At 31.5% G+C, this 21,159-nt stretch overlaps 1 protein-coding gene across 2 annotated transcripts; it reads right to left on the minus strand.

Moving 5' to 3' along the window:
- Positions 1-1,782: 1,782 nt before the first annotated feature.
- Positions 1,783-19,877, minus strand: LOC132785277 (uncharacterized). Of its 2 annotated transcripts, XM_060791291.1 has the most exons (4): positions 18,398-18,791; positions 17,949-18,341; positions 4,589-4,646; positions 1,783-4,465 (listed from the first exon to the last, which is right to left on the minus strand). In XM_060791291.1, the coding sequence occupies exons 2-4, from the start codon at positions 18,309-18,311 to the stop codon at positions 4,335-4,337; spliced, it is 552 nt and encodes a 183-aa protein (XP_060647274.1). In that variant the 5' UTR covers positions 18,312-18,341; positions 18,398-18,791; the 3' UTR covers positions 1,783-4,334. The 2 variants fall into 2 exon arrangements, with proteins under 2 accessions (XP_060647274.1, XP_060647273.1); XM_060791290.1 differs by having other exon boundaries at positions 17,949-19,877.
- Positions 19,878-21,159: the final 1,282 nt, after the last annotated feature.

The raw sequence follows: 21,159 nt of genomic DNA on the forward strand, positions 1-21,159 counted from the left end.
ATAACGCTTTCCTTTCATCTGCAAATGCATTTTTCCGAAAAGGTAGAAGTCGCAGGGTGTTCGAAGCTCATTTTCGCACCGATGACAAAAACATACTGACACTTAAAACGCAATAACTTCACTTCCAATAGATAAAATGTCATGAAATTTTTACTGGAAGTCGATAAGGGATAGCAGATTCTAACGCACCAGTTGGCAAAAAGATGGCGCCACCAGAGGGCGCTAGATTCAAAAAGTCCTGTTTACTTTGGAACGCACCTTGTATATATTGCCCCCCTTACCATAAATACCCATAACATGATGATTCCCACATTCCAATGATCATGAATGAATAAATGAATTCTATTGGTGGAGATTTCGTATAAAGAGACAAAATTATTTTTTTAAAGTCAAATTGTAACATGCTTCAAAATCGTCTTGCGGTGTAATATTCTGGATTATGATTTTTAACAACCTAGTCATATTTAATCGAGGAATTTGAGGAATTAATTTACCGCTGTATGTTAATATGATAATTCTGTAATAAACTTATATTAATTCTTTTGCATTTGTTTCCGGTACTCCCAAGGTAAAAGGTTATATACCCTTGTGCCCGCACGAAATATATGTAACAGACAGAAGGAGGCATTCCTATAAAGTATATACATATTTTCATCAGAGTCAACAGTCGAGACGATATAGCCGTCTGTCAGTCTGTCCGTCCATCTGAATGTGCACCTAGATCTCAGAGGCTATAAGAGATAAAGATATAAGTTTTTTTCATTTACACTTGTTATGTTTGCACGCAGATCAAGTTTGTTTCAATTTTTTACTACGTACACTTAATAAAATTAATACCGCACTATTTTGCTTTTATTCGAAATGGGTACCTGGTATCTCAAATTCGAGCACACTCGACTGTAGTTTTCTTACTTGTTTTGTTTTGTTTCGGAGTTAACTATAGAGATAAAAAAACGGCTCATAAAATATACTTATGGACACTTAAAAAACACTTATGGAACAGAGCGTAAAAAAACATGATCGCACATATATAGTAAATATATATCAATAATATACTAAACTTTAGTATAAAGAATCAACAAGTATAATAAAATATATGTTTGTATGTGGGAGTTACGAAGGCTTCCAAAGAATTAGATCCCAGTGGATTTTATTGTTATTTATTACAGTATTAATGATTTTCTTTGAAAATAGTAAATTATCAGTAATAAAAGAAACTAGATACATTTGTCTTCAAATTATTGAAGCTGACTGAGCTTGGTATTTTGCAGTCGAGAACTCTCGTCTTAAGTGAACTTTCTTGCTAAATACAAAATGTTTTCCGTTTCTCTTAATGAGTATAATAATAGCGAAACAAGTAAAATGTATATGTCACATAATTTTATTTATTGCTAATCACTTTACTTGGCATTATGTTATAATCATTATTTTCAGAAGCTAATTGCTACGAACTTGTTTTTGAGTTTAAAAAATATTTTGAGGTATATAATTATCTATCATGGCATTTATTGAATTGCTAATTAAAATGACTAAAGTAATAAACAAACGTTTGTATAGATTTCAATTTATTCTTTAGTTTTTCAATATTAACAATAGAATTAAGTGATCATTTAATTTTAAATTGTTTACTTAAAAAACCTTAAAACCGATAGATTAAATTGATTATACATTGTTTTTTTTATTGATTTACAATATATCTCAATTATTGATCATACTTAAAGAAAAAGAAAAATGACAATTGGTAAGTGCACTAATTGTAAATTTCTTTATAAATTTTTTTAATTTTCTAAAAAGGTACTCTATAATTTTTGTTTTAAAGTAGTAAATATAAATATTTGCCAAAGCTTAGGACGACTAATCGATTTTTTAGATTTAATAGCTATGATTATTTCGATTTCGATTTATAGAATAATTTAGAATTTCATGTACAATTAAGTGAACATCATTTTCATTAACCTTAATATTTGTATTACTCATTTATATTGCAATTAGAAACTTTCTACATATAAATCAACTATTTGTTGGCCTATATTATAAGTTTATTAAATTAATAACGAATATTCTTTTCGAAACTTTACTAGAAAGCCCCTGCAGTTTGATGTCTAAACCTTACAACTGTATCATCCTCATGCATAGTATGTATATATACCTACATCTATTATATACGTACTGTGTGAAGCAAATATAATATATAAATATATATATAATTAATCAAAAGGCATTTTGACTCATTTTGCTCGACTATTTCCTTATAGATCAAACCAACTATAAGGGCACAAAGGTATTGTAGTTATGTGAGAACACAAGTAACAAAAATAGAAAGCATAAGTATAATATATTCTAGATGAGCATTAGTAATAACTTATTTTATGCATGCAGTACTAACCAGAATATAATCGTAACAAAAAAAAGCAATATATTTAAACATAATTCAAAAAATGCATAATGTTGTTTTTGGGTACGCTTTTATTGTTGTGTGAAATTGAATTAAGTTTTCAGAAGTTTAACATATATATTATAAGTATGTTAAATTTAGTATTTTGTATTTCACAATGGGTACACTAAAAACAAGTAAGAATTATACAGTCGAGTGTGCTCGACTGTAAAATACCAACTAGCTATTATGAGAAAAATCGAAAAAGGACAGTATTAATTTTGAAATATACAAAATTAGTATATCTCAAAATACTAAAAATATATCTGAGGCTATATTTGGTACATTGACATAGTACCACATTCCAAATATACCATTGAAATACCAAAATAAACCAGATTGTCAGACAAAGCAAGTAAGAGTTTTTCCAATACAATAGTATTCCTTAAATAACTTCGACAATGTTTATCTCTTCGCAACCAAATTTTCAGAAATAACTAATAATATTGCTATTATTGTATGTTCCATTATCGCTTAGGCTTTATAATTACGCTTGTTATTCGATTTTTGTGTATTTGCGGGGCGGAAGTGGGCGTGGCAAAATTTTTATCAAACCTGATCTGCGTTTAAACTTAACAAACGCTGTCGAAAAAGAAATAAAGCTCTATCTCTTATAGTCTCTGAGATCCAGTGTTTCATACGGACAGACGGACAGACAGACAGACGGACGAACGGAATGACTATATCGTCTCGGCTGTTGACGCTGTTCAGAAACATATATACTTTATAGTGTCGGAGATGCCTTCTTCTGCCTGTTCCATACAAGCACAAAATTATATTATGCTTCTACCCTATGGGTAGATGGAACGATTTTCATGAGGGTATCTTACAGCTTTCTTTCTTGTTTTTAAAATAAAGTTATCAAATTATAATTCAAAATAAACGTAAATATGGTTTTGAACGTGAACGATGTGTTGTGAGTTGCGAGTCGAGCTTATGTTGAAAATGTACCAAACACTTCGCGCATATATTTTGAATGCATAAGTTAACGTTTTTGAGTTTGTTTGTAAATTTGATGCTTCTTAGCAGAGTTTACTAAATACAGTTGGCAACGAAGGTAGTTTTAGGGACTACAGCTTCATAGGTCCGTCTATTAAAGTAAATTGCTTGAATTATCGAAAAAATCTCTAAACGGGGTTAATTTATTAATTTCATTAAATAATATAGTAACTGTATATTAAATAGTGCTTTCATTCTTCTGTTACAAATATCGGCTCAAAGCTTTTCCATTTCAAAAAGAACTCAGAAATTAGCACACACGAATTAATGCAATATTTGCTATGATTAACATTATCTATTTCTATTTTTCAAACCCTAATTTTCAACTCCATTACTACACAATTTTTATAGTTGAAAAAACTAATTGGTATAATACTAGTAGCTTTATAATAGCAACTATTCTCAATAGCAGTTAAGTTTATATATTCATATCTTAACAGGATAATCAGTTTTATATTATTATTAATTTTGTAGCATTTAATAATAAAATAAACATTGATTTAGAGTTTTGATTGGTATACTTAGTAAAATTTTCAATTTTAAGCTTTGTATATGGTTAGCTTATTAGAGCTCCACATTCAATTGAGGGCCCATTGTATAATTGGTATAATTTTGTTGTATCTTGCTTATAATTTAAATATTAAAATGGTATCTATACCATTATAGTTTTGCATTTGGGAAGACTTTAAAATGAATACAAACACATTGAGTTACTTGCGCAAAAGTATTACTGCTTCGTTGATTAAAATTAATATTTAAATAATTATTTGTTAATACTTTTTGCTTCTTTAGGTCCCGTTTACAGAAAATCTTTTATGAAAAAAGATAATTTCTAATATGCGTCTATATAAAATTAACAAAATGTGAATTTAACTAAGAATTTTGTTTTTGATCGAAAGGCTTAGAAGTTGTCAATAGTTAACCAAATTAAGTTAAGCAATGGGAAGACCAATAGCAAGATAGAATACTTTAAGTGTCCACCAGAATTGCAGCCATCCTCTGTGCAACAATATGTTTGGGTTTCCCAAATTTCTGTAAGCAAAAAATCGATAATAGTCATATAAAATCAAATCTTAGATATGAGGATAGATATATAATTTTGTTAGTTTTTGGTCAATTTATAGACGATTTTTATTTTTGAAAATAAGAACTCACCCTTCTCAACGCATTCAGTTGCACAATCACGCACTGTTGACAATTCACTCACATATTTCTAGATAAAGAAAATAAGTAAAAAAGAATTATTATTATATTATATATATATATATTATTATTATTATTATTATTATTATTATTATTATTATTATTATTATTATTATTATTATTATTATTATTATTATTATTATTATTATTATTATTATTATTATTATTATTATTATTATTATTATTATTATTATTATTATTATTATTATTATTATTATTATTATTATTATTATTATTATTATTATTATTATTATTATTATTATTATTATTATTATTATTATTATTATTATTATTATTATTATTATTATTATTATTAGTGTACTCGACTGTGAGATACCCGCTACCCATTTTGAATAAAAGAAATATATTTTGCGGTATTTTTTTCAAAATATACCGAAGATACTGCAAAAATGTTTAAAATATACCAAATGGTATATTTGGTATGTTGATATAGTACCGCATTTCAATATATACCATAGACGGGACATCATATCACATTGTCAGCGAAAGCAACTAAGTTGGCGTTTTTGCCCATACAAAAGTATTTCTATAATAACTTCGACAATTTCTATCTGATCGCAACCAAATTTTCAGGAATCATAACTACTATAGTAATTATTTTATACACCAAAATTCGCAACTCTAGCTCTCTCTAAAATTCCACTTGTTATTCGATTTTTTTGATTTTAGGGGGCGGAATTGAACGTGGCAAAAATTTGAAACAAACTTGATCTGCGTGCAAACATAACAAATGCTGTCGAAAAGTATAGCTCTATCTCTTATAGTCTCTGAGATCCAGTGTTTCATACGGACAGACTGACAGACGCACATGGCTAGATCGTCTCGGCTGTTGACGCTGATCAAGAATATATATACTTTATAGGGTCGGTAGAACGAGGCATCTACCTATTACATACATTTCCTGCCGGCACAAAGTTATAATACCCTTCTACCCTATGGGTAGCGGATATAAAAATATGCAAGGCAACCCAAGTATAACATTCGAGGATTTTTGCAGCTCTAAATCATGCTTATCAGTTCGCGTATGTTAGAACGAATAATCTTTACGTTTGATTTTATTAGAAGTTAACAGAAATTATGGTTAAGGTATTGCATATTTGGCAGTAAGAGGCAGAACTCTTTGATACTTCGAGTGTTTCATTCACATTTCGATTATTAGCACAAGAAGGCGGAGTATGGAGTATTTATGACAGCAATTCACGCTGGATGAAACCGTTTTGCTATTCTCAGAATTTGGAACAAGCACCAATTTATGCATAATGCACAAAAGATTAATCCATTCCCTTTTTTTCTTCCAAAAAGCATCCCATCAATGAATTTCATATACAAAAGAAACGTTAATATGCCAATGGTTTCATAATTAGTTTATGCTTCTATCTTGGCCTTATAACGATAATTCGTGCAATGCTTACAGCCGTATCTGTATTTGGGCATGTAAAACTATTCTTACGCTAACCTTAGTCTTTGGTTTTTGCAAAAATTCGACTTATATTAATTATTATGACTATGAAACTAGATATACGGTTATTGAAATATCAGAATTTATAGCTATTGATACTTGCAACTTATTTTGTAACAATAGTATTCGACTTTATACTGTTACACTTATCTTATTACTAAAGTCGCAACAATAACATCTGCGACGATGAAATTCATATCCTAATAGTAAATAGTTGATGATTTAAGAGATTTTACGTTTATATGGATTTTTCATAAAACTTTTCAGTATTTATTTTATTAAATAAATATACATTGAAATTATTGTGAATATTTTCATCTTTTGTTTGTTTTTTTTTTTAATAAGCTTGTAATAACAATTTCACTGATTCACTTTCAATGCTCGACGGTGTATTGAATATTCTAAAGAATTACGTCTTTTATAGCAAACTTCTTATAACAACGAATTTTTACTGTTTCCCTCTAAAATTTACTATGTATCTCATATCTAGTATCAGCAATATGGGATTTATAAAGATACGCAATAGAGGTAATAAATATGCCCATAGTTCAAAGGTTTTATTTTTTTTATAACCATTTTATTGGTGAAAATATCTTAAAAATACAAATAATTTCATTTGTTCCGGATGTTGTCTGAATTCATCATATTTCAGGTTACATTTATTTCCCCTTTACAATGAATGTTTTTCAACTTTCGTGTCTCCGCCTATATTTATTCATCAATTCGATCTCGCGCTTGATGTTTTCGGAAACAGTCCCTTTTTGGTCCTTGTAATATTTTCGAAAAAATCTAAATTTGAGCATCTTCCTCAAATATACACAATTTTCAATACGGAGAAACTGAAAAATATCATCGTTAATTAGCGAAAAAAAAACACTTATTAACATAACGGATATGAAGAATACTATGATTGCATACAAGACAATACCAAGTATAATGCCTCCATAAACGAAAAACACACACTACAGACGATACTCTTGCCGAGTCGATAAAAGTTGAGGCTGTTATTGCCGTTCATAATAGAAACGGCAACTGCGAAGCCCATTATGAAAATGCAAATGACGATGGTAATACTTGCAACGGTAAATAGTTGAAGAGCAGTTAAGAACTGCAGCACTTTCCACATTCGCAATATGGTAATGGAAATAAGGAAGCCCATAATCATATTAATTACCAAATGCCTTTTGCTAGTGTCTTCAACTCTAAAGAAGAAGAATCTAAAAAATTCTCATTTTTCGAAACACGATAAAGGCTAAGAGAGCCATATTTAGTAGGAATATTCTGTTATTTACTTTGTTTTCCGAGTCTTGCAGCTCACGGGGATTGAACCATAACTTTACCGATAATGCTTTAAAAAATTAAATAACAATAATAACGTACAAAAACATACAAACACAGCACAATAAAAGATATATTCGAAATGTAGTTGAGATTCTTCAGCAATCTAATCGACTCCACTTCCGCAAATGGAATCAAACCATGAAAGGGTATTTGTATCAACATTATACAAGGCAAAGTCCATAAAAATCGTCCGAAGTGTTGTAATTAAGCCACTTATAATCGTGTAGATACTTCAGAATTGGCTAAAATATGTTCTTGATCAGCGTCAACAGCCGAGACGATCTAGCCATGTCCGTCTGTGTGTCTGTCCGTCCGTCCGTATGAAACACTGGATCTCAGAGACTATAAGAAATAGAACTATAATTTTTTTCGACAGCATTTGTTATGTTTGCACGCAGATCAAGTTTGTTTAAAATTTTTGCCACGCCCACTTCCGCCCCCGCAAATCAAAAAAATCTAATAACAAGCGTCATTTTAAAGCTAGAGTTGCGAATTTTGGTATATATAATAATCACTATAGTAGTTATGATTCCTGAATTTGGTTGCGATCAGATAAAAATTGTCGAAGTTATTAAAGAAATACTTTTGTATGGGCAAAAACGCCTACTTACTAGGGGTCTTAGTTGCTTTGGCTGACAATCTGGTATATTGAGCCGTCTATGGTATATTTTGAATGCGGTATTATATCGATATACCACATATACCATTTGGTATATTTTTAGCATTTTTGCATTGTATTTGGTATATTTTGAGAATAATACTGCAAAATATACTGCTTTTATTCAAATGGGTAGCGGATATCTTACAGTCGAGTACACTCGACTGTAGCTTTCTTACTTGTTTTAGAATATTTGCAGTATATTTGGTATATTTTGAGAATAATACCGCAAAATATATTGCTTTTAATCAAATTGGGTACCGGGTATCTCACAGACGAGTACACTCGACTGTAGCTTCTTACTTGTTTTTGTTTTTAATTTATAATAAATCAAATATTAACACTAACTACAAATTTAAGTTAAAAATAAGTTACTTTAAAAAAAAATATGTCTATATATATATATATGGCGTCTATTCTGTTGACCAAGAAAAATGTGTCTTATTTTAAGTTGCTTGAAGAAAATGTTTGAAAACACAACTTACGTTATATTTTTATAATATTTTGAATATTATAATTGAAGTATTATTAAATAATCAAGATTTTTGCATATTAACTTTTCGTCAATAATTATTAAAATAATAAATATAAAACAAATTTGTGTGGAAAACTGAGTGCGTCTAACCCAAGACCAGCGCACAATGGCTGCGTCCATAGGCCAAAAATAAAGAAAGTCATAGCAATAAAAATGTACGAAAAGTAAACAAATCGTTTCTAAATTGTCCAACCTTTTTCATGGCAAACTAGATTTTTCTGGATATCTAACGGTTCTTTCTAAAAATAGAATTGAAGTGAACTTTGAAGTGATCAGTTCATTTATTACGTGTCCAAATTTATAATATTTGTAATGGATTTTGAAGTTGAAGGTATTTTCTAAAATTTGAGATATTATAAAACAAGTATGAAAGCTACAGTCGAGTGTACTCGACTGTGAGATACCCGCTACCCATTTTGAATAAAAGCAATATATTTTGCGGTATTATTCTCAAAATATACCAAATATACTGCAAAAATACTAAAAATATACCAAATGGTATATGTGGTATATCGATATAGTACCGCATTCAAAATATACCATAGACGGCACAATATACCAGATTGTCAGCCAAAGCAACTAAGACCTCTAGTAAGTAGGCGTTTTTGCCCATACAAAAGTATTTCTTTAATAACTGCGACAATTTCTGATCGCAACCAAATTTTCAGGGATCATAACTACTATAGTTATTACTGTATATACCAAAATTCGTAACTCTAGCTTTAAAATTACGCTTGTTATTCGATTTTTTTGATTTGCAGGGGCGGAAGTGGGCGTGGCAAAAATTTGAAACAAACTTGATCTGCGTGCAAACATAACAAATGCTGTCGAAAAAAAATTATAGCTCTATCTCTTATAGTCTCTGAGATCTAGGTGTTCATACGGACAGACGGACAGACGGACAGACGGACAGACGGACGGACGGACAGACGGACATGGCTATATCGTCTCGGCTGTTGACGCTGATCAAGAATATATATACTTTATAGGGTCGGAGATGCCTCCTTCTACCTGTTACATACATTTCCTGCCGGCACAAAGTTATAATACCCTTCTACCCTATGGGTAGCGGGTATAAAAACGTACTTGTTAAACTCTTCTTGTTATATAATATTAATTTGAAATAATACATGTTTTTTGTCTATATTTTGAACGTCTTTTTTATGTTTAGCTGTCCCTGTCTTCGTCTTTTGAGTTTGTGTTTATTTATAGTTTTTCATTTATTAATAGTTTTGATTTATTTTTTGTTTATTCCCTGCTTTAAACTTTAATAGGTTCTTCTTATAAGTGTGTATTCTCACGTTTATATGTTTTTAATGTATGGTGCAGCGAAGAAGGTAGCGCCGTTGAAAGGCGAACAAAATTGATTGAAGTTATAGAAGCAAATATTATTTAATAATATAATAATAATATAATAATAACGGCTATATTGTTGATAAGAGTGAAGTGTCAAAGCGAATTGAATACGTTTGTAAGAGGATTATAACGTTTTGGGTTAATTACAAACGCATGAAATCTTCAATTCTCCAATATCAATCTGATTGGTTGAATGAAAAGGAATCAATACCGATACCATGCGCCCAATCAACATCAAAAAATCTGAGCCGTTTGTATGGAAGCTATATGATACGACTTTTTTACAGTGTGTTTAAAATATTTTTATAGATTTTTGGATTTTTCACGCATGTACATCTTTGATCTTTGGTGTACAGAAGTGGGCACGAATGAAGAAGAAAGCAGCAATATAATTTAAATATAATATATATATAATATATATATAGTATATATATAGTATATATATAGTATATCTTGGATTCCAATTGGCGCACAATCGGCATATAAGCCATAATAAGGTTGTATGGGAGCTATAGGATATAGTCCTCCGATGTATCCAATTTTTTTACTATATATACAAAATATTTTTTTAAATTTTTGGGGAACATTTCATAACGATATCTCAACTGGAAATATTTTTGGCCGCGGCTTCATACAAGCCCAACCACTGTGCGGTGTATCGTCTCGGCTATTGACGCCGATCAAGAGTATGTACTTATACATTGTAGAGACAGAGGCACAACGTTGTTATAACTTTCTACTTCATGGATAGCGGGAATAAAAATAAAAAGTATTAAATATCCTAAATTTAAAAAAGTGTACAATTAAAAGTTAGTTACTTTCTCAATGTAAATTTAAATTTAAATTTATAACCTACTAGCTAGATAAGTCTGTAACCGCCTGATTTGAATTTTGAAATTTTATTATATTGCAGTTGCAGTTAATTGCATTTAGAAAAATACTTAAAATAATCAAATTGTTCTATCGTTATGGGTTTCACATATTAATTAACATTATTTTGTATAATTGTGTACCTTTTCCCAATTCTATAACGTATAAAAGGTTAAATATTTCTAATTTAAAAAAAATTAAATTTTATATTTTAATACTGCTATTATGTAGTGTTATTAATATTTCTATCTTTTGTAATTATTAATTTTCTTTACTTTGTTGATCCTCTTGATTGAATACGTTAATTGAAGCCTCTACTAATGGAATAATGTTATGCGTAGAACTCTTAACACTATGGAGTGTTGCCATTGTAGTATCAATTAGTATATATAGGGGATTTCATTAGACTTTCCTAGCTAGTAACATTGTTTAAAATTACTTTATAGAGCCCATACTATAGCCAAAATTAGGGTGTGAGTGGTTTCGCCGACTTTTCAAATCGATAATTCGCAAAAATTAACTACAAAATGCTTAGAAAGATCATAAGTTTTTTTTAAGTAATAATTAAGCTATTATTTTCAATGACTTTATCAGAAAACACAGAAAATACATTTGCATTTCCTGTTTGCAAATTCGAACACAATTCTTGAAGCAAACGCACTGAGAAAAGTGTTTCGTAAGTAAGTACACGTACAACTAAATAAGAGAAAGCGATTATTAAATAAAAGAAATCAAAATAAATTTGGTTATCTTATAATAATATTTATAATCTTAAATATACTATGTATACATATATACATATTATTAAAATCTATGTCTTATTTTAAATGTTCTCGAAATCAAGGTGTTCTTAATACAAAATTGACTGTAGCTTTCTTACATTTTACTTTTTTTTTTATAATAAAGTTACATTTAGCATGTCAAGAGCGCTCGACTGTGAGCTAACCACTGCCCAGAATCTTTTATATAGTATTTGAATGTAGCTGAGCTATGTTGAGTTCATAATAGAAGTTATACATTTTTATTTTTTCTTTACCAAATTTTCAGAAATCACAAAAACAACAATTGTATCACAAATCTACCACGAATCGAAACATTAACTTTATTAATATTTGTTTTTTTTTTTAATTACGTTGACGGAGATGGGCATAGAAAAAATCAAACTTGATCTGCGTGCAGCAATAATTATTCGGACCTTGAGCGACGAGTGTGTCGAGTTAAAAAAAAATACATTTGCCTTTTTCTATTTAAAATACTGTACTCCTAGCAACACAGGGGAAAAAAAACAAAATGGTTGCGTAACTTTCAGAGGAGTGGCAGGTAAGGATACGCAAAAAACCAACTACGACCCCGTACAAAAATCTGACGACACAAATCAACAGCGACTAAATTGAACGTCAACATGCCTTTGACTGTTCCAAATAGCATGTCAATGTGTGTGTATGTATGAGAGCCGCTGTTGGCCACTTAAAGGAAACGAAGTGGTGACACATACACATACACTCATATGAATAGAATTGAACCAGACCTCACAGCAGCTATATCTATGCTAAACAGCAGCCTATTGCAAGTGCTCGCAACTGTTGACGTAAGGTAACTCAAGGAGTTAAAAGTGTGCCAAAATGTCTATCTTTCGAGTAAGTGGCCCGGTATTAAGAGTGCTATCAACATCCGCTAAATGGCACGTCGGTAAATGGCACGTTATCTATTGAAAGGATTGTATAGGGCCATCAATAACTTGGTATGCAATATGGCAATAGCTTGTCGTTAGTCTTGTTATAGGCATAAAGTGCTTTTCTAGTAACCAAAAGAGTCATTTATACAGCTTCAGATACCTCAGAAAATAATTTAGTTATGAGAATAACATATATGTATGTATTCTCATAATAAGCGACACAGATACAAAAAAAAATCGTGAAATCCCCAAAGTGCTGACAGTGAAATACTACATACATATATAAAGCATTCAGTAATATGAGCCTTTAATAATAATTGCATTGAGATTTTCGAAATATAAATTAAGCTCCCTCTATTGTTTTTATAACCGCTACCCATAGGGTAGAAGAGTATTATAACTTTGTGCCGGCAGGAAATGTATGTAATAGGTAGAAGGAGGCATCTCCGACCCTATAAAGTATATATAATATATTATTGATTAGCGTCAACAGCCGAGACGATCCGTCCGTATGAAACTCTGGATCTCAGAGACTATAAGAGATAGAGCTATAATTTTTTTTCGACAGCATTTGTTATGTTTGCACGCTGATCAAGTTTGTTTCCACGACCCCTTCTGCCACCGCAAATCAAAAAATCGAATAACAAGCGTAATTTTAAAGTTAGAGCTGCGAATTTGTATATACACAATAACAACTATAGTAATTGTGATTCCTGAAAATTTGGTTGCGATCAGATTAAAATTATGAAAGTTATTAAAGAAATACTTTTGTATGGGCAAAAACGCCTACTTAGTTGCTTTGGCTTTCAATCTGGTATATTGTGTCGTCTATGGTATATTTTCAATGTGTTACTATATCGATATACCAAATATACAATTTAGTATATTTTTAGTATTTTTTTAACTTTTTGGTATATTTTAAAAAATACCGCAATATTATTTAAAAAGGGTAGCGGGTATCTCACAGTCGAGCACACTCGACTCTAACTTTCTTAATTGTTATTATTATAAATAACATGAAACAATTTTTTTCAATAGATACTCCATCATTATATTTACACAATAAAACAATAGAAACGAATACGGTATAAAGACGTATCTATACATGCACAAAATATATATGTACATATACATATATGTAGATACATATGTGCAAAAGTTGACAAAGTATCATAGTGGGGATTGTCGTTTGGACTAAAGACTAAACAGTTGCGAATTTATTTAACACACAAAAGACACATCCACAAACAAAAATACTACTTTGGGTAAATGATCCCAAAAACAAATTATTTTTCTTCTTCTGTCTCTTTTTGCCCCATGCATAAATTTTGCCACACCCTCAACTTACTAGTTAGCCACAGCTGCGATGGGACACTCGCAAACTGGTTTAGCTTCTGTTAAGAATGCTGAGCGGAGAATCATTTTTCATAAAGTCTTTGCAAGTATACCAAACTTATTTAAGCATACGCATCTTATACAAATTGAGTGGTGTTCTGGCAATAGTTTGCATGTACATACATATATATCCCCCATTTATAAATTTATATAAGAAAAAGCAAAATAATTCTATTATTTTCAGAGATTATAATTATTGTAATGTACCAAAAATCGCTTCAAAACTACTTTTGCTTTGGAGTGCTAAATCAGAAGTGGGGAAAATTAAAAACAAACTTGATCTGCGCGTAAAAATAACAAGCGCTATCTTAAAAATTAAAGCTTTTCTTTTCTAATCTCTAAGATCTATGTATTCATACGGACCAGCGGTCAGTCAGACGGACGTGGCTGTATCGTCCTGTTGTTGATGCTTCCTATTACATGGATTTTGTGTGGGCACAAAGTTAAAAACACCCTTATAAAAATGGCTTTGACATGCCATAAATAAATCCCAACAGTTTTTTTAGTCTCACTTGGCAACCTTTTTCAACAGCAAATTGTCAGTTTATTCATTCATTTCGAATTCGAAATTTAAGGTTTAACAAAAAACTTAAAGTTTACATAAACATCCCTACATCATCCTTACTTAGATTAATTTTGTAACCTAGCAAGAAAAACAGGAAATTAAAATCATTCTAGTCAATATTTTTAAAACCGGATACCATGCTAGAATAGTTGATTATCCTCCATAGCTTTCTATTTCGCTAAGCAATGTGCCATAACACATGAAGTAATGACACAACACAGTGTTTATATGATATTTTTCTTGTACAATATCGCATTTTTTGGGTTATCTTTCATCACACGTGCACGGGAGATGCATTTTGTGATCTTATTTTTGAGGAGATTTAATGCGACCCCTTCATGTTTATGCTTGAACAACAGGCCTTTTTTAGTCGAATACAAGGATTTCTGATAAAAACCGCAAAAACGTATACTGCAGAATTTGGTACTCGATGGTATAATTTTAATGCAGTAGTTTATCGATATATTACTTACTTCTTAGAAATAGAGTGGAATAATTTACTTAAAACCACACAGGTAAATGTAGTTTACAAACCGAGATTAAAAAGTAAGTCTCCGTAATGAAAGTTTCTTGCAGTTTTTCAGTATCAGTAGTAAACACCTGCTTAGATAGTTTATATTCAATGAAAAGTGTTGTTTTACAGTTAATATAAAATATATTTCTAATTAATTTTTTTTAATTGTGCCTATCCTTAAAATAAAACGGCATAGACAAAAGGCAAGTTTTATTATTATTTCTTCGTTCCGCAGTCGAACTGAAACTGAACTAAATTCAACACCGTAATTTTAAAGCAAGAGTTGTTTCAAAAAAACTGCAAGAATTGTATGTAACTGGTAGAGGAAACCTTCTCCAACAATCAGTTTCTATAGCCAAGACGATATCCGTGTCCGTCTGTCTGTCTGTCCATACCAACCCCTCAGAGACTATTAAAGACAGAGCTATAATTTTTCTGACAGCACTTTATAAAAATAAAAATATTTACTTGTTTTATAAATGTATTTTGACTCATCTCATTGCAATAAGGAATTGTATTCGTTATTACAATAAAATTATAACAATATACATACATATGTATGTATTCTATTGGTCTGTCTCTTATGCCTGAGCTTGAGATATTGTGCATTGCAATTATGTTCATGGGATTGCCTAGAGCTTATAATCTTTCAGTTCTAGTCTTGACTTCTTGCAACTGAAAAAGAATGCATATATAAATTTATTTTCGGAATTTATTGACTTTTTTCTATTAGCCAATGAGTAGAGAGAATATTTCATGGTCTACCTTTACCACAAGGAATTGTGCTTCAGAAACTTGAAGGGTGCCTTTAAGACAGCTGTTATCACAACGATACATCGACATCGACAAAAACAGCTTATAAATAACACTCCAACTTTTTCTATGTATGTATATGCGTACATATGTACATATTTATATTATAACAAAGATGGCATTTACATGCGCAGGGATAATGTGAAAGAGGGCTCCAGCTGCCACAGTTTCAGCTGTTGTTATCTTTGTTAATGATGATGATGTAGCTGTTGTTGTTGTTGTTGCATGTATTACCATTTAAACAAAAGTTTATTTATGTTGCCTACTTTTTGGGACAGCTAGGCGCCACCACGATGTCGGACCTTTGCAAAGCTTTGTCTAAAGCTGGGTTGAATAATGCGGCTAATTAAATAAATGCCTTGTTGTAAATAAAACAAGTAAAAACGCTATGCTTGAATCTGTTTGCCTTGCTGTGAGTACTGAACAAGTTTTGCGTTTAACGCGATGTATTCGGGTCTTGCAATTTACATAGAAGGAGTATTACATGTCCCTTTATAGTCAGTTTTTAGAATTAATCCAGTAAACAGCTAATAAATGGCAAATATCTAAACGATACTACTTTGCAAATGGGAAGCTAAAAGTTATAGAGATAAAAAAGAACATCACACAAATATGCGAATGCTCAAAACCTTTACTAAGACTAAAGATGCATTTCATATATATGTAATTTGTGAAAAAGTTTCAGCTTGACTGTGTTATGTTTTACCCGCTGTCAGGTAACTGAAGATATAGTTAGTAAAAAAAAGAGAATTCACTTTTCGGTTTAAATTTCTCACCAACCTCAGTGAAACAACGGAACTTTGCCAGAAGCCTCATAATTTTCCAGAAGAATTCATAATGACAACAGCTGATTGTTGTCTCTTATTCTTCATCTTCTTTTCGAAATGATAGTTAAGAATTAATGTAGAGATGCGCTCTAGACGATACCAATTTTTAGCTCAATTTATATTTTCGCAAATCCAGATATGAAGCAACAAGCAATTAGTGTTTTGATACTTTTTGCTATATACTTTTATAATCCATAACATTGTAACATTATTCGTTTCGACGAGAACTTATTCGTTCCACAGTACCTGAATCATATGCCTTAAGACTAGTCTTTTGTGGGATAGGCATGGCTGCGGCATATACTCGTCCTCTATGCGATTAATATTTAATCATTGCCGAGCGCCTAACAGCTTCTTGGTTTCTGGTCTTATAATTGCTTAAGTGCAATGGCAAATCGGGTTTATGTAATAGTATGTGGACCCCAAAACGAATAAAAAATGTTAGACAGTTACCTGAGGCATTTGTGTATACAATAATATGGTATTAAGATTGTTCCCTTCATGATTTATGTTTTAACTTAGTATTGCATACACTTCTATTCATTATTGAAATTAATAAGTAAGATGGACTTGAAGGTTATATAAATATGAACTTTACAATACCTAAAGTAAAACCACATCAATTCAAATTCTAAAAATAATTGCCTAGTTTAATTTTTTACATAAAAGAAAAAAGTAGTTTTTCAATAACTTTTCTTGTTGATCAATCAGGCAATAATTATCATATATTACAAATGATTTTAAAATGTTCAAGCAAAATAAGGCTTCGAAGAACTAAGATGACTGTGAACAGCACAAATAAAAGTGCATAGCAATTTCCAACGAGAGTTTAAATGAAAGATACTTAAGCTTTGTACTGATTTGCATTCCAGCTGTTGAACTTCGTATTCTCAAATAAGATTGAAAGTATTTCACTTTTAATAATATTTAATTATTTTTCAATCGCATCACAGCACCACATTCACATTGAGATCAAGATCAAAAAAGGAAAGAGGAAGTCCTAGTGTGTATAAACTTATCGATATATGAAATATATGCCTAGAGCTATTATGCATTACTTAAGGATAAAGCCTAAAGTTACCCTATAAAAGTGGACTCAAATTGGGTTGCCTTGAGACCATGTTCATATTTACATACATAGCCACATATTTTATATATATATATATACATATATATATCATATATACGAGTATGTTTAACACCCAACTAAATAATAGACAAAGTTAAAGTTGCTCTCAAATCTTGAAATACTTTATGTCAGGTAGAGGTTAAGGCGTACTTACCACACAAAACTTCTCAGTTCTCTTGGTGCATTCCTTGAGATAAAGATGCTCAATCTCCTTGGAATAGTTTGTACATGGGGTAATGGAACCTACGCCTTCATTGTACTGTCCGCACATGTGGCACTTCAGACCTTCGACAAGTCCAAAGTTGCTGATGCAACACAAGATGGTGGCCAGCAGCATTAGCGTAAAGAGAGGTCCAGTGGCACGAGCAGAAGTAGAAGTAGAAGCTGCTGTTGCTGTTGCTGTCGCTGTTGAATGTGCTGCACGACTAGCCTTAGAGAACTGCTTGGATGACATGACATTGAAGACAGTGACGACCGACGTTGGCATTCCATTTAGGTTAGCTTGCTTCATTTTCATACGAATTTTGACCTTTGACTCGGGGAGCAGCTGCACACAAACACAAATACAGCTTCAGCTACAAACACACACTCTCTCACACTTACAGAAATTGCAATTTCGCTATGTTCGCCAATTTCTTTGCCTCTTTTGGTATTTTTATTTCGCTTTTCGTTTTCGGTCACAAACGCTTCCTATATTCGCAGAGTCAGTTGTTGTTGGACTTATGTATTTTAGACGTTAACTACGAAAGGTAATACAATAGAAAAGCAATAGGTATTCAGTTCAAGTTAATATGTACGTAATTGCCTCCCTTCTAATTCACTCGATATGGCTCCCTTTAAAAATAAAACCTCATATAAGCTCTCGATAATACGAAAAGGAATGTAAATAGTTTAATATCATTGTAAAATAAATATAATTTTTATTTAGCAAGTTAGTAGAACGCAGTCGCTTTCCAGGAAGATATTGTATTAAATTGGATTACAAATATTACTTTTATATATTATCTATTTAGGAAATTGATTCCACGCAACATTATATTTAAAGGCAGCTATTAATACCAGCCCTAGAATATTATTCTACGAATTCATTTCTTTTGAACACATTATCTGAAGCGATTGCATAATCATATAAGCCAAATGTTTGGTTGCATTTCAATATTTTTTGTATTTGAACATTTCTTGTTCGTTCTTAAATTTTCTCGTGTCTGTAAAGTGTACACATATATGTATTTGTATTACGGCTGAAATGTTTATTTTCTGTGGCCGCATTTTCAAAGAAACCAGATTGAAGCAAATCTGACAACCAGATCTGTCTTAAAGAGAATTTAAAAATTCGTAGCAAATTGCTCTCGCTGTTGCTTTAATTGTGTAGATGTCCAGAATTGAATGTCTATGTTGGATGTAAACGCACATGTACAAACGGTTGTACGAATATGTGTGTCACGTGGCATATCCATGGAGTGTTGAGTTTTCACAAAATTTCACAACTTACTGCAGAGCACTTTGAGAGCACCCAGCCCCAAATTGTAAGCCTTTGTAAAACTTTTGTATTCTTTTTTGTTGCCTACTTTTGGGCTTTGATTTGATTTCGGGTGTCATCAGAAATTGGGGCAGGTGGTGAAAATGGGGTAGAGCGGGTGGTTACGTTTTTTTCTCCGCCCAAAATGAGTGGTAAACACCAAGCATATGAAGACTTGCTGTGTTGAATACCATCTGCAGTTCTAGTAGCTGCTGCACTGCACTGCCCATCAGCAGCCAAGCCAAGCCAATTAGCAAATTTTGTTTAATTATATGAGCAAATGGCGCCATCGTTATGTCCATGAAGAGTAATCTTCAACGTTCTCCCTTGTCACAACAACAACCATTGCACGCTAAAAACGTTCATAATCAACACAAGAGCGAATCATCATTGAGATCTCGAAATTCAAGTTGAGCTTTTGCAACGATAGTAAAATAGTTAGTACGTATCACAGTTTAATACAGTTCTGTATTCTAGATTTACTTCCCAAGAAATACAGTATGTTTTTTTCATTTCATTTTCATTATAAGCAAAAACAACGCAAATACTTTTTTTGTTATGCCCTTGTTCATCCGCTTAAACCGTGCGTCGCGTTCGAAATAAAATTGTCGACTGCTGCAAAATAAAATGGTCCACGAGCGGAACGTATCGCATGCTACGAGCTACGAGTTACAAGCTGCTAGCTACGAGCCGCGAGCTGTGTACTAGGTTTGTGCTGCAGACACTCGAGTGGTTGTTCGTGTGTACAATTCGAGTGTACGTATGTAGGTATGTATGTGCATATGTACATGTGTTCATATGGTACATTCGATAGCCAATGTTTCAGCATCTATGCGATTGAGTGCTGTTTATGGACCACAACTGAAGATCGTACAGAAATTTATTGATTACCACAGCCACATTAAAGTGCACCAAACGCGTTGACCCATGGCATAAAGACAACACTTTTAAAAATTTATTAGACAATTAAATCAGGATTTATTGAAAAGGACTCACAACTCAACTCCCTAGTCAAAATTAATTGTTACATTTTTACTGTGGTTCAAGCGAATTTGGATTAACACAAATTCGATTCATTTCCATTTTATTCTTAAATAATTTCAAAACAATAGTTTATCACAATAGAGTATCAGCTGATTTCAGTAGTTGATTTAAGTTTAAACTATGTATGTATTTTTCATTTTTCAATCTCGTTTTATTTGTATACTGTACTTCGTAACTGAAAATTAATTTTCTATGAACTTATGCCAAGTTTATTCACTTGTGTGTAGCGCATAGTACAAATGTTGTTCTCGTAATACTGCAATGTTATAAAGCTGTTAGTATACAGAAAACATTCGGCTTTTATCGAACATGTCTGTTGTATGACGAGCATTCAAAACTGTATCAGACTGATGGACAAGTTGCTATAAAATGATGTATGTAAGCTTTTAGGTTCTGACATTGACTGGCAGTTTTAAATTCTTTATATTACCACTTTCAGGCGACAATCTAATTGAGATAAACTATCCAACATAAGCTGAAAATAGAAATCCGAACAGAAAACATTTCACAGGTCAATCACTGCAAATTGTATGAGAATAATGTAAAACGCAATTCAAATTCAATTCAATTCATTTTATCAGATTTCAACAAGTTTGTCTCCATTCATGTAAGATTATATTAATATATTATTTAGATATTGATATTTCCGTTATTCGATTTCCGATGTGGCATTTACTGAGCAATAAAATCGCAGCGAATGCTTAATCTTAATCCAAACTATATCCACATACAACTTTGCAACTTTGTAACCTAATCATGTTGTGTTCATCTTTTTGTGATTTCATAGTCAGGTGCAAGCTTT

Source organism: Drosophila nasuta, chromosome 2R, assembly GCF_023558535.2.
Source record: "Drosophila nasuta strain 15112-1781.00 chromosome 2R, ASM2355853v1, whole genome shotgun sequence".
Lineage (NCBI taxonomy): Eukaryota > Metazoa > Arthropoda > Insecta > Diptera > Drosophilidae > Drosophila > Drosophila nasuta.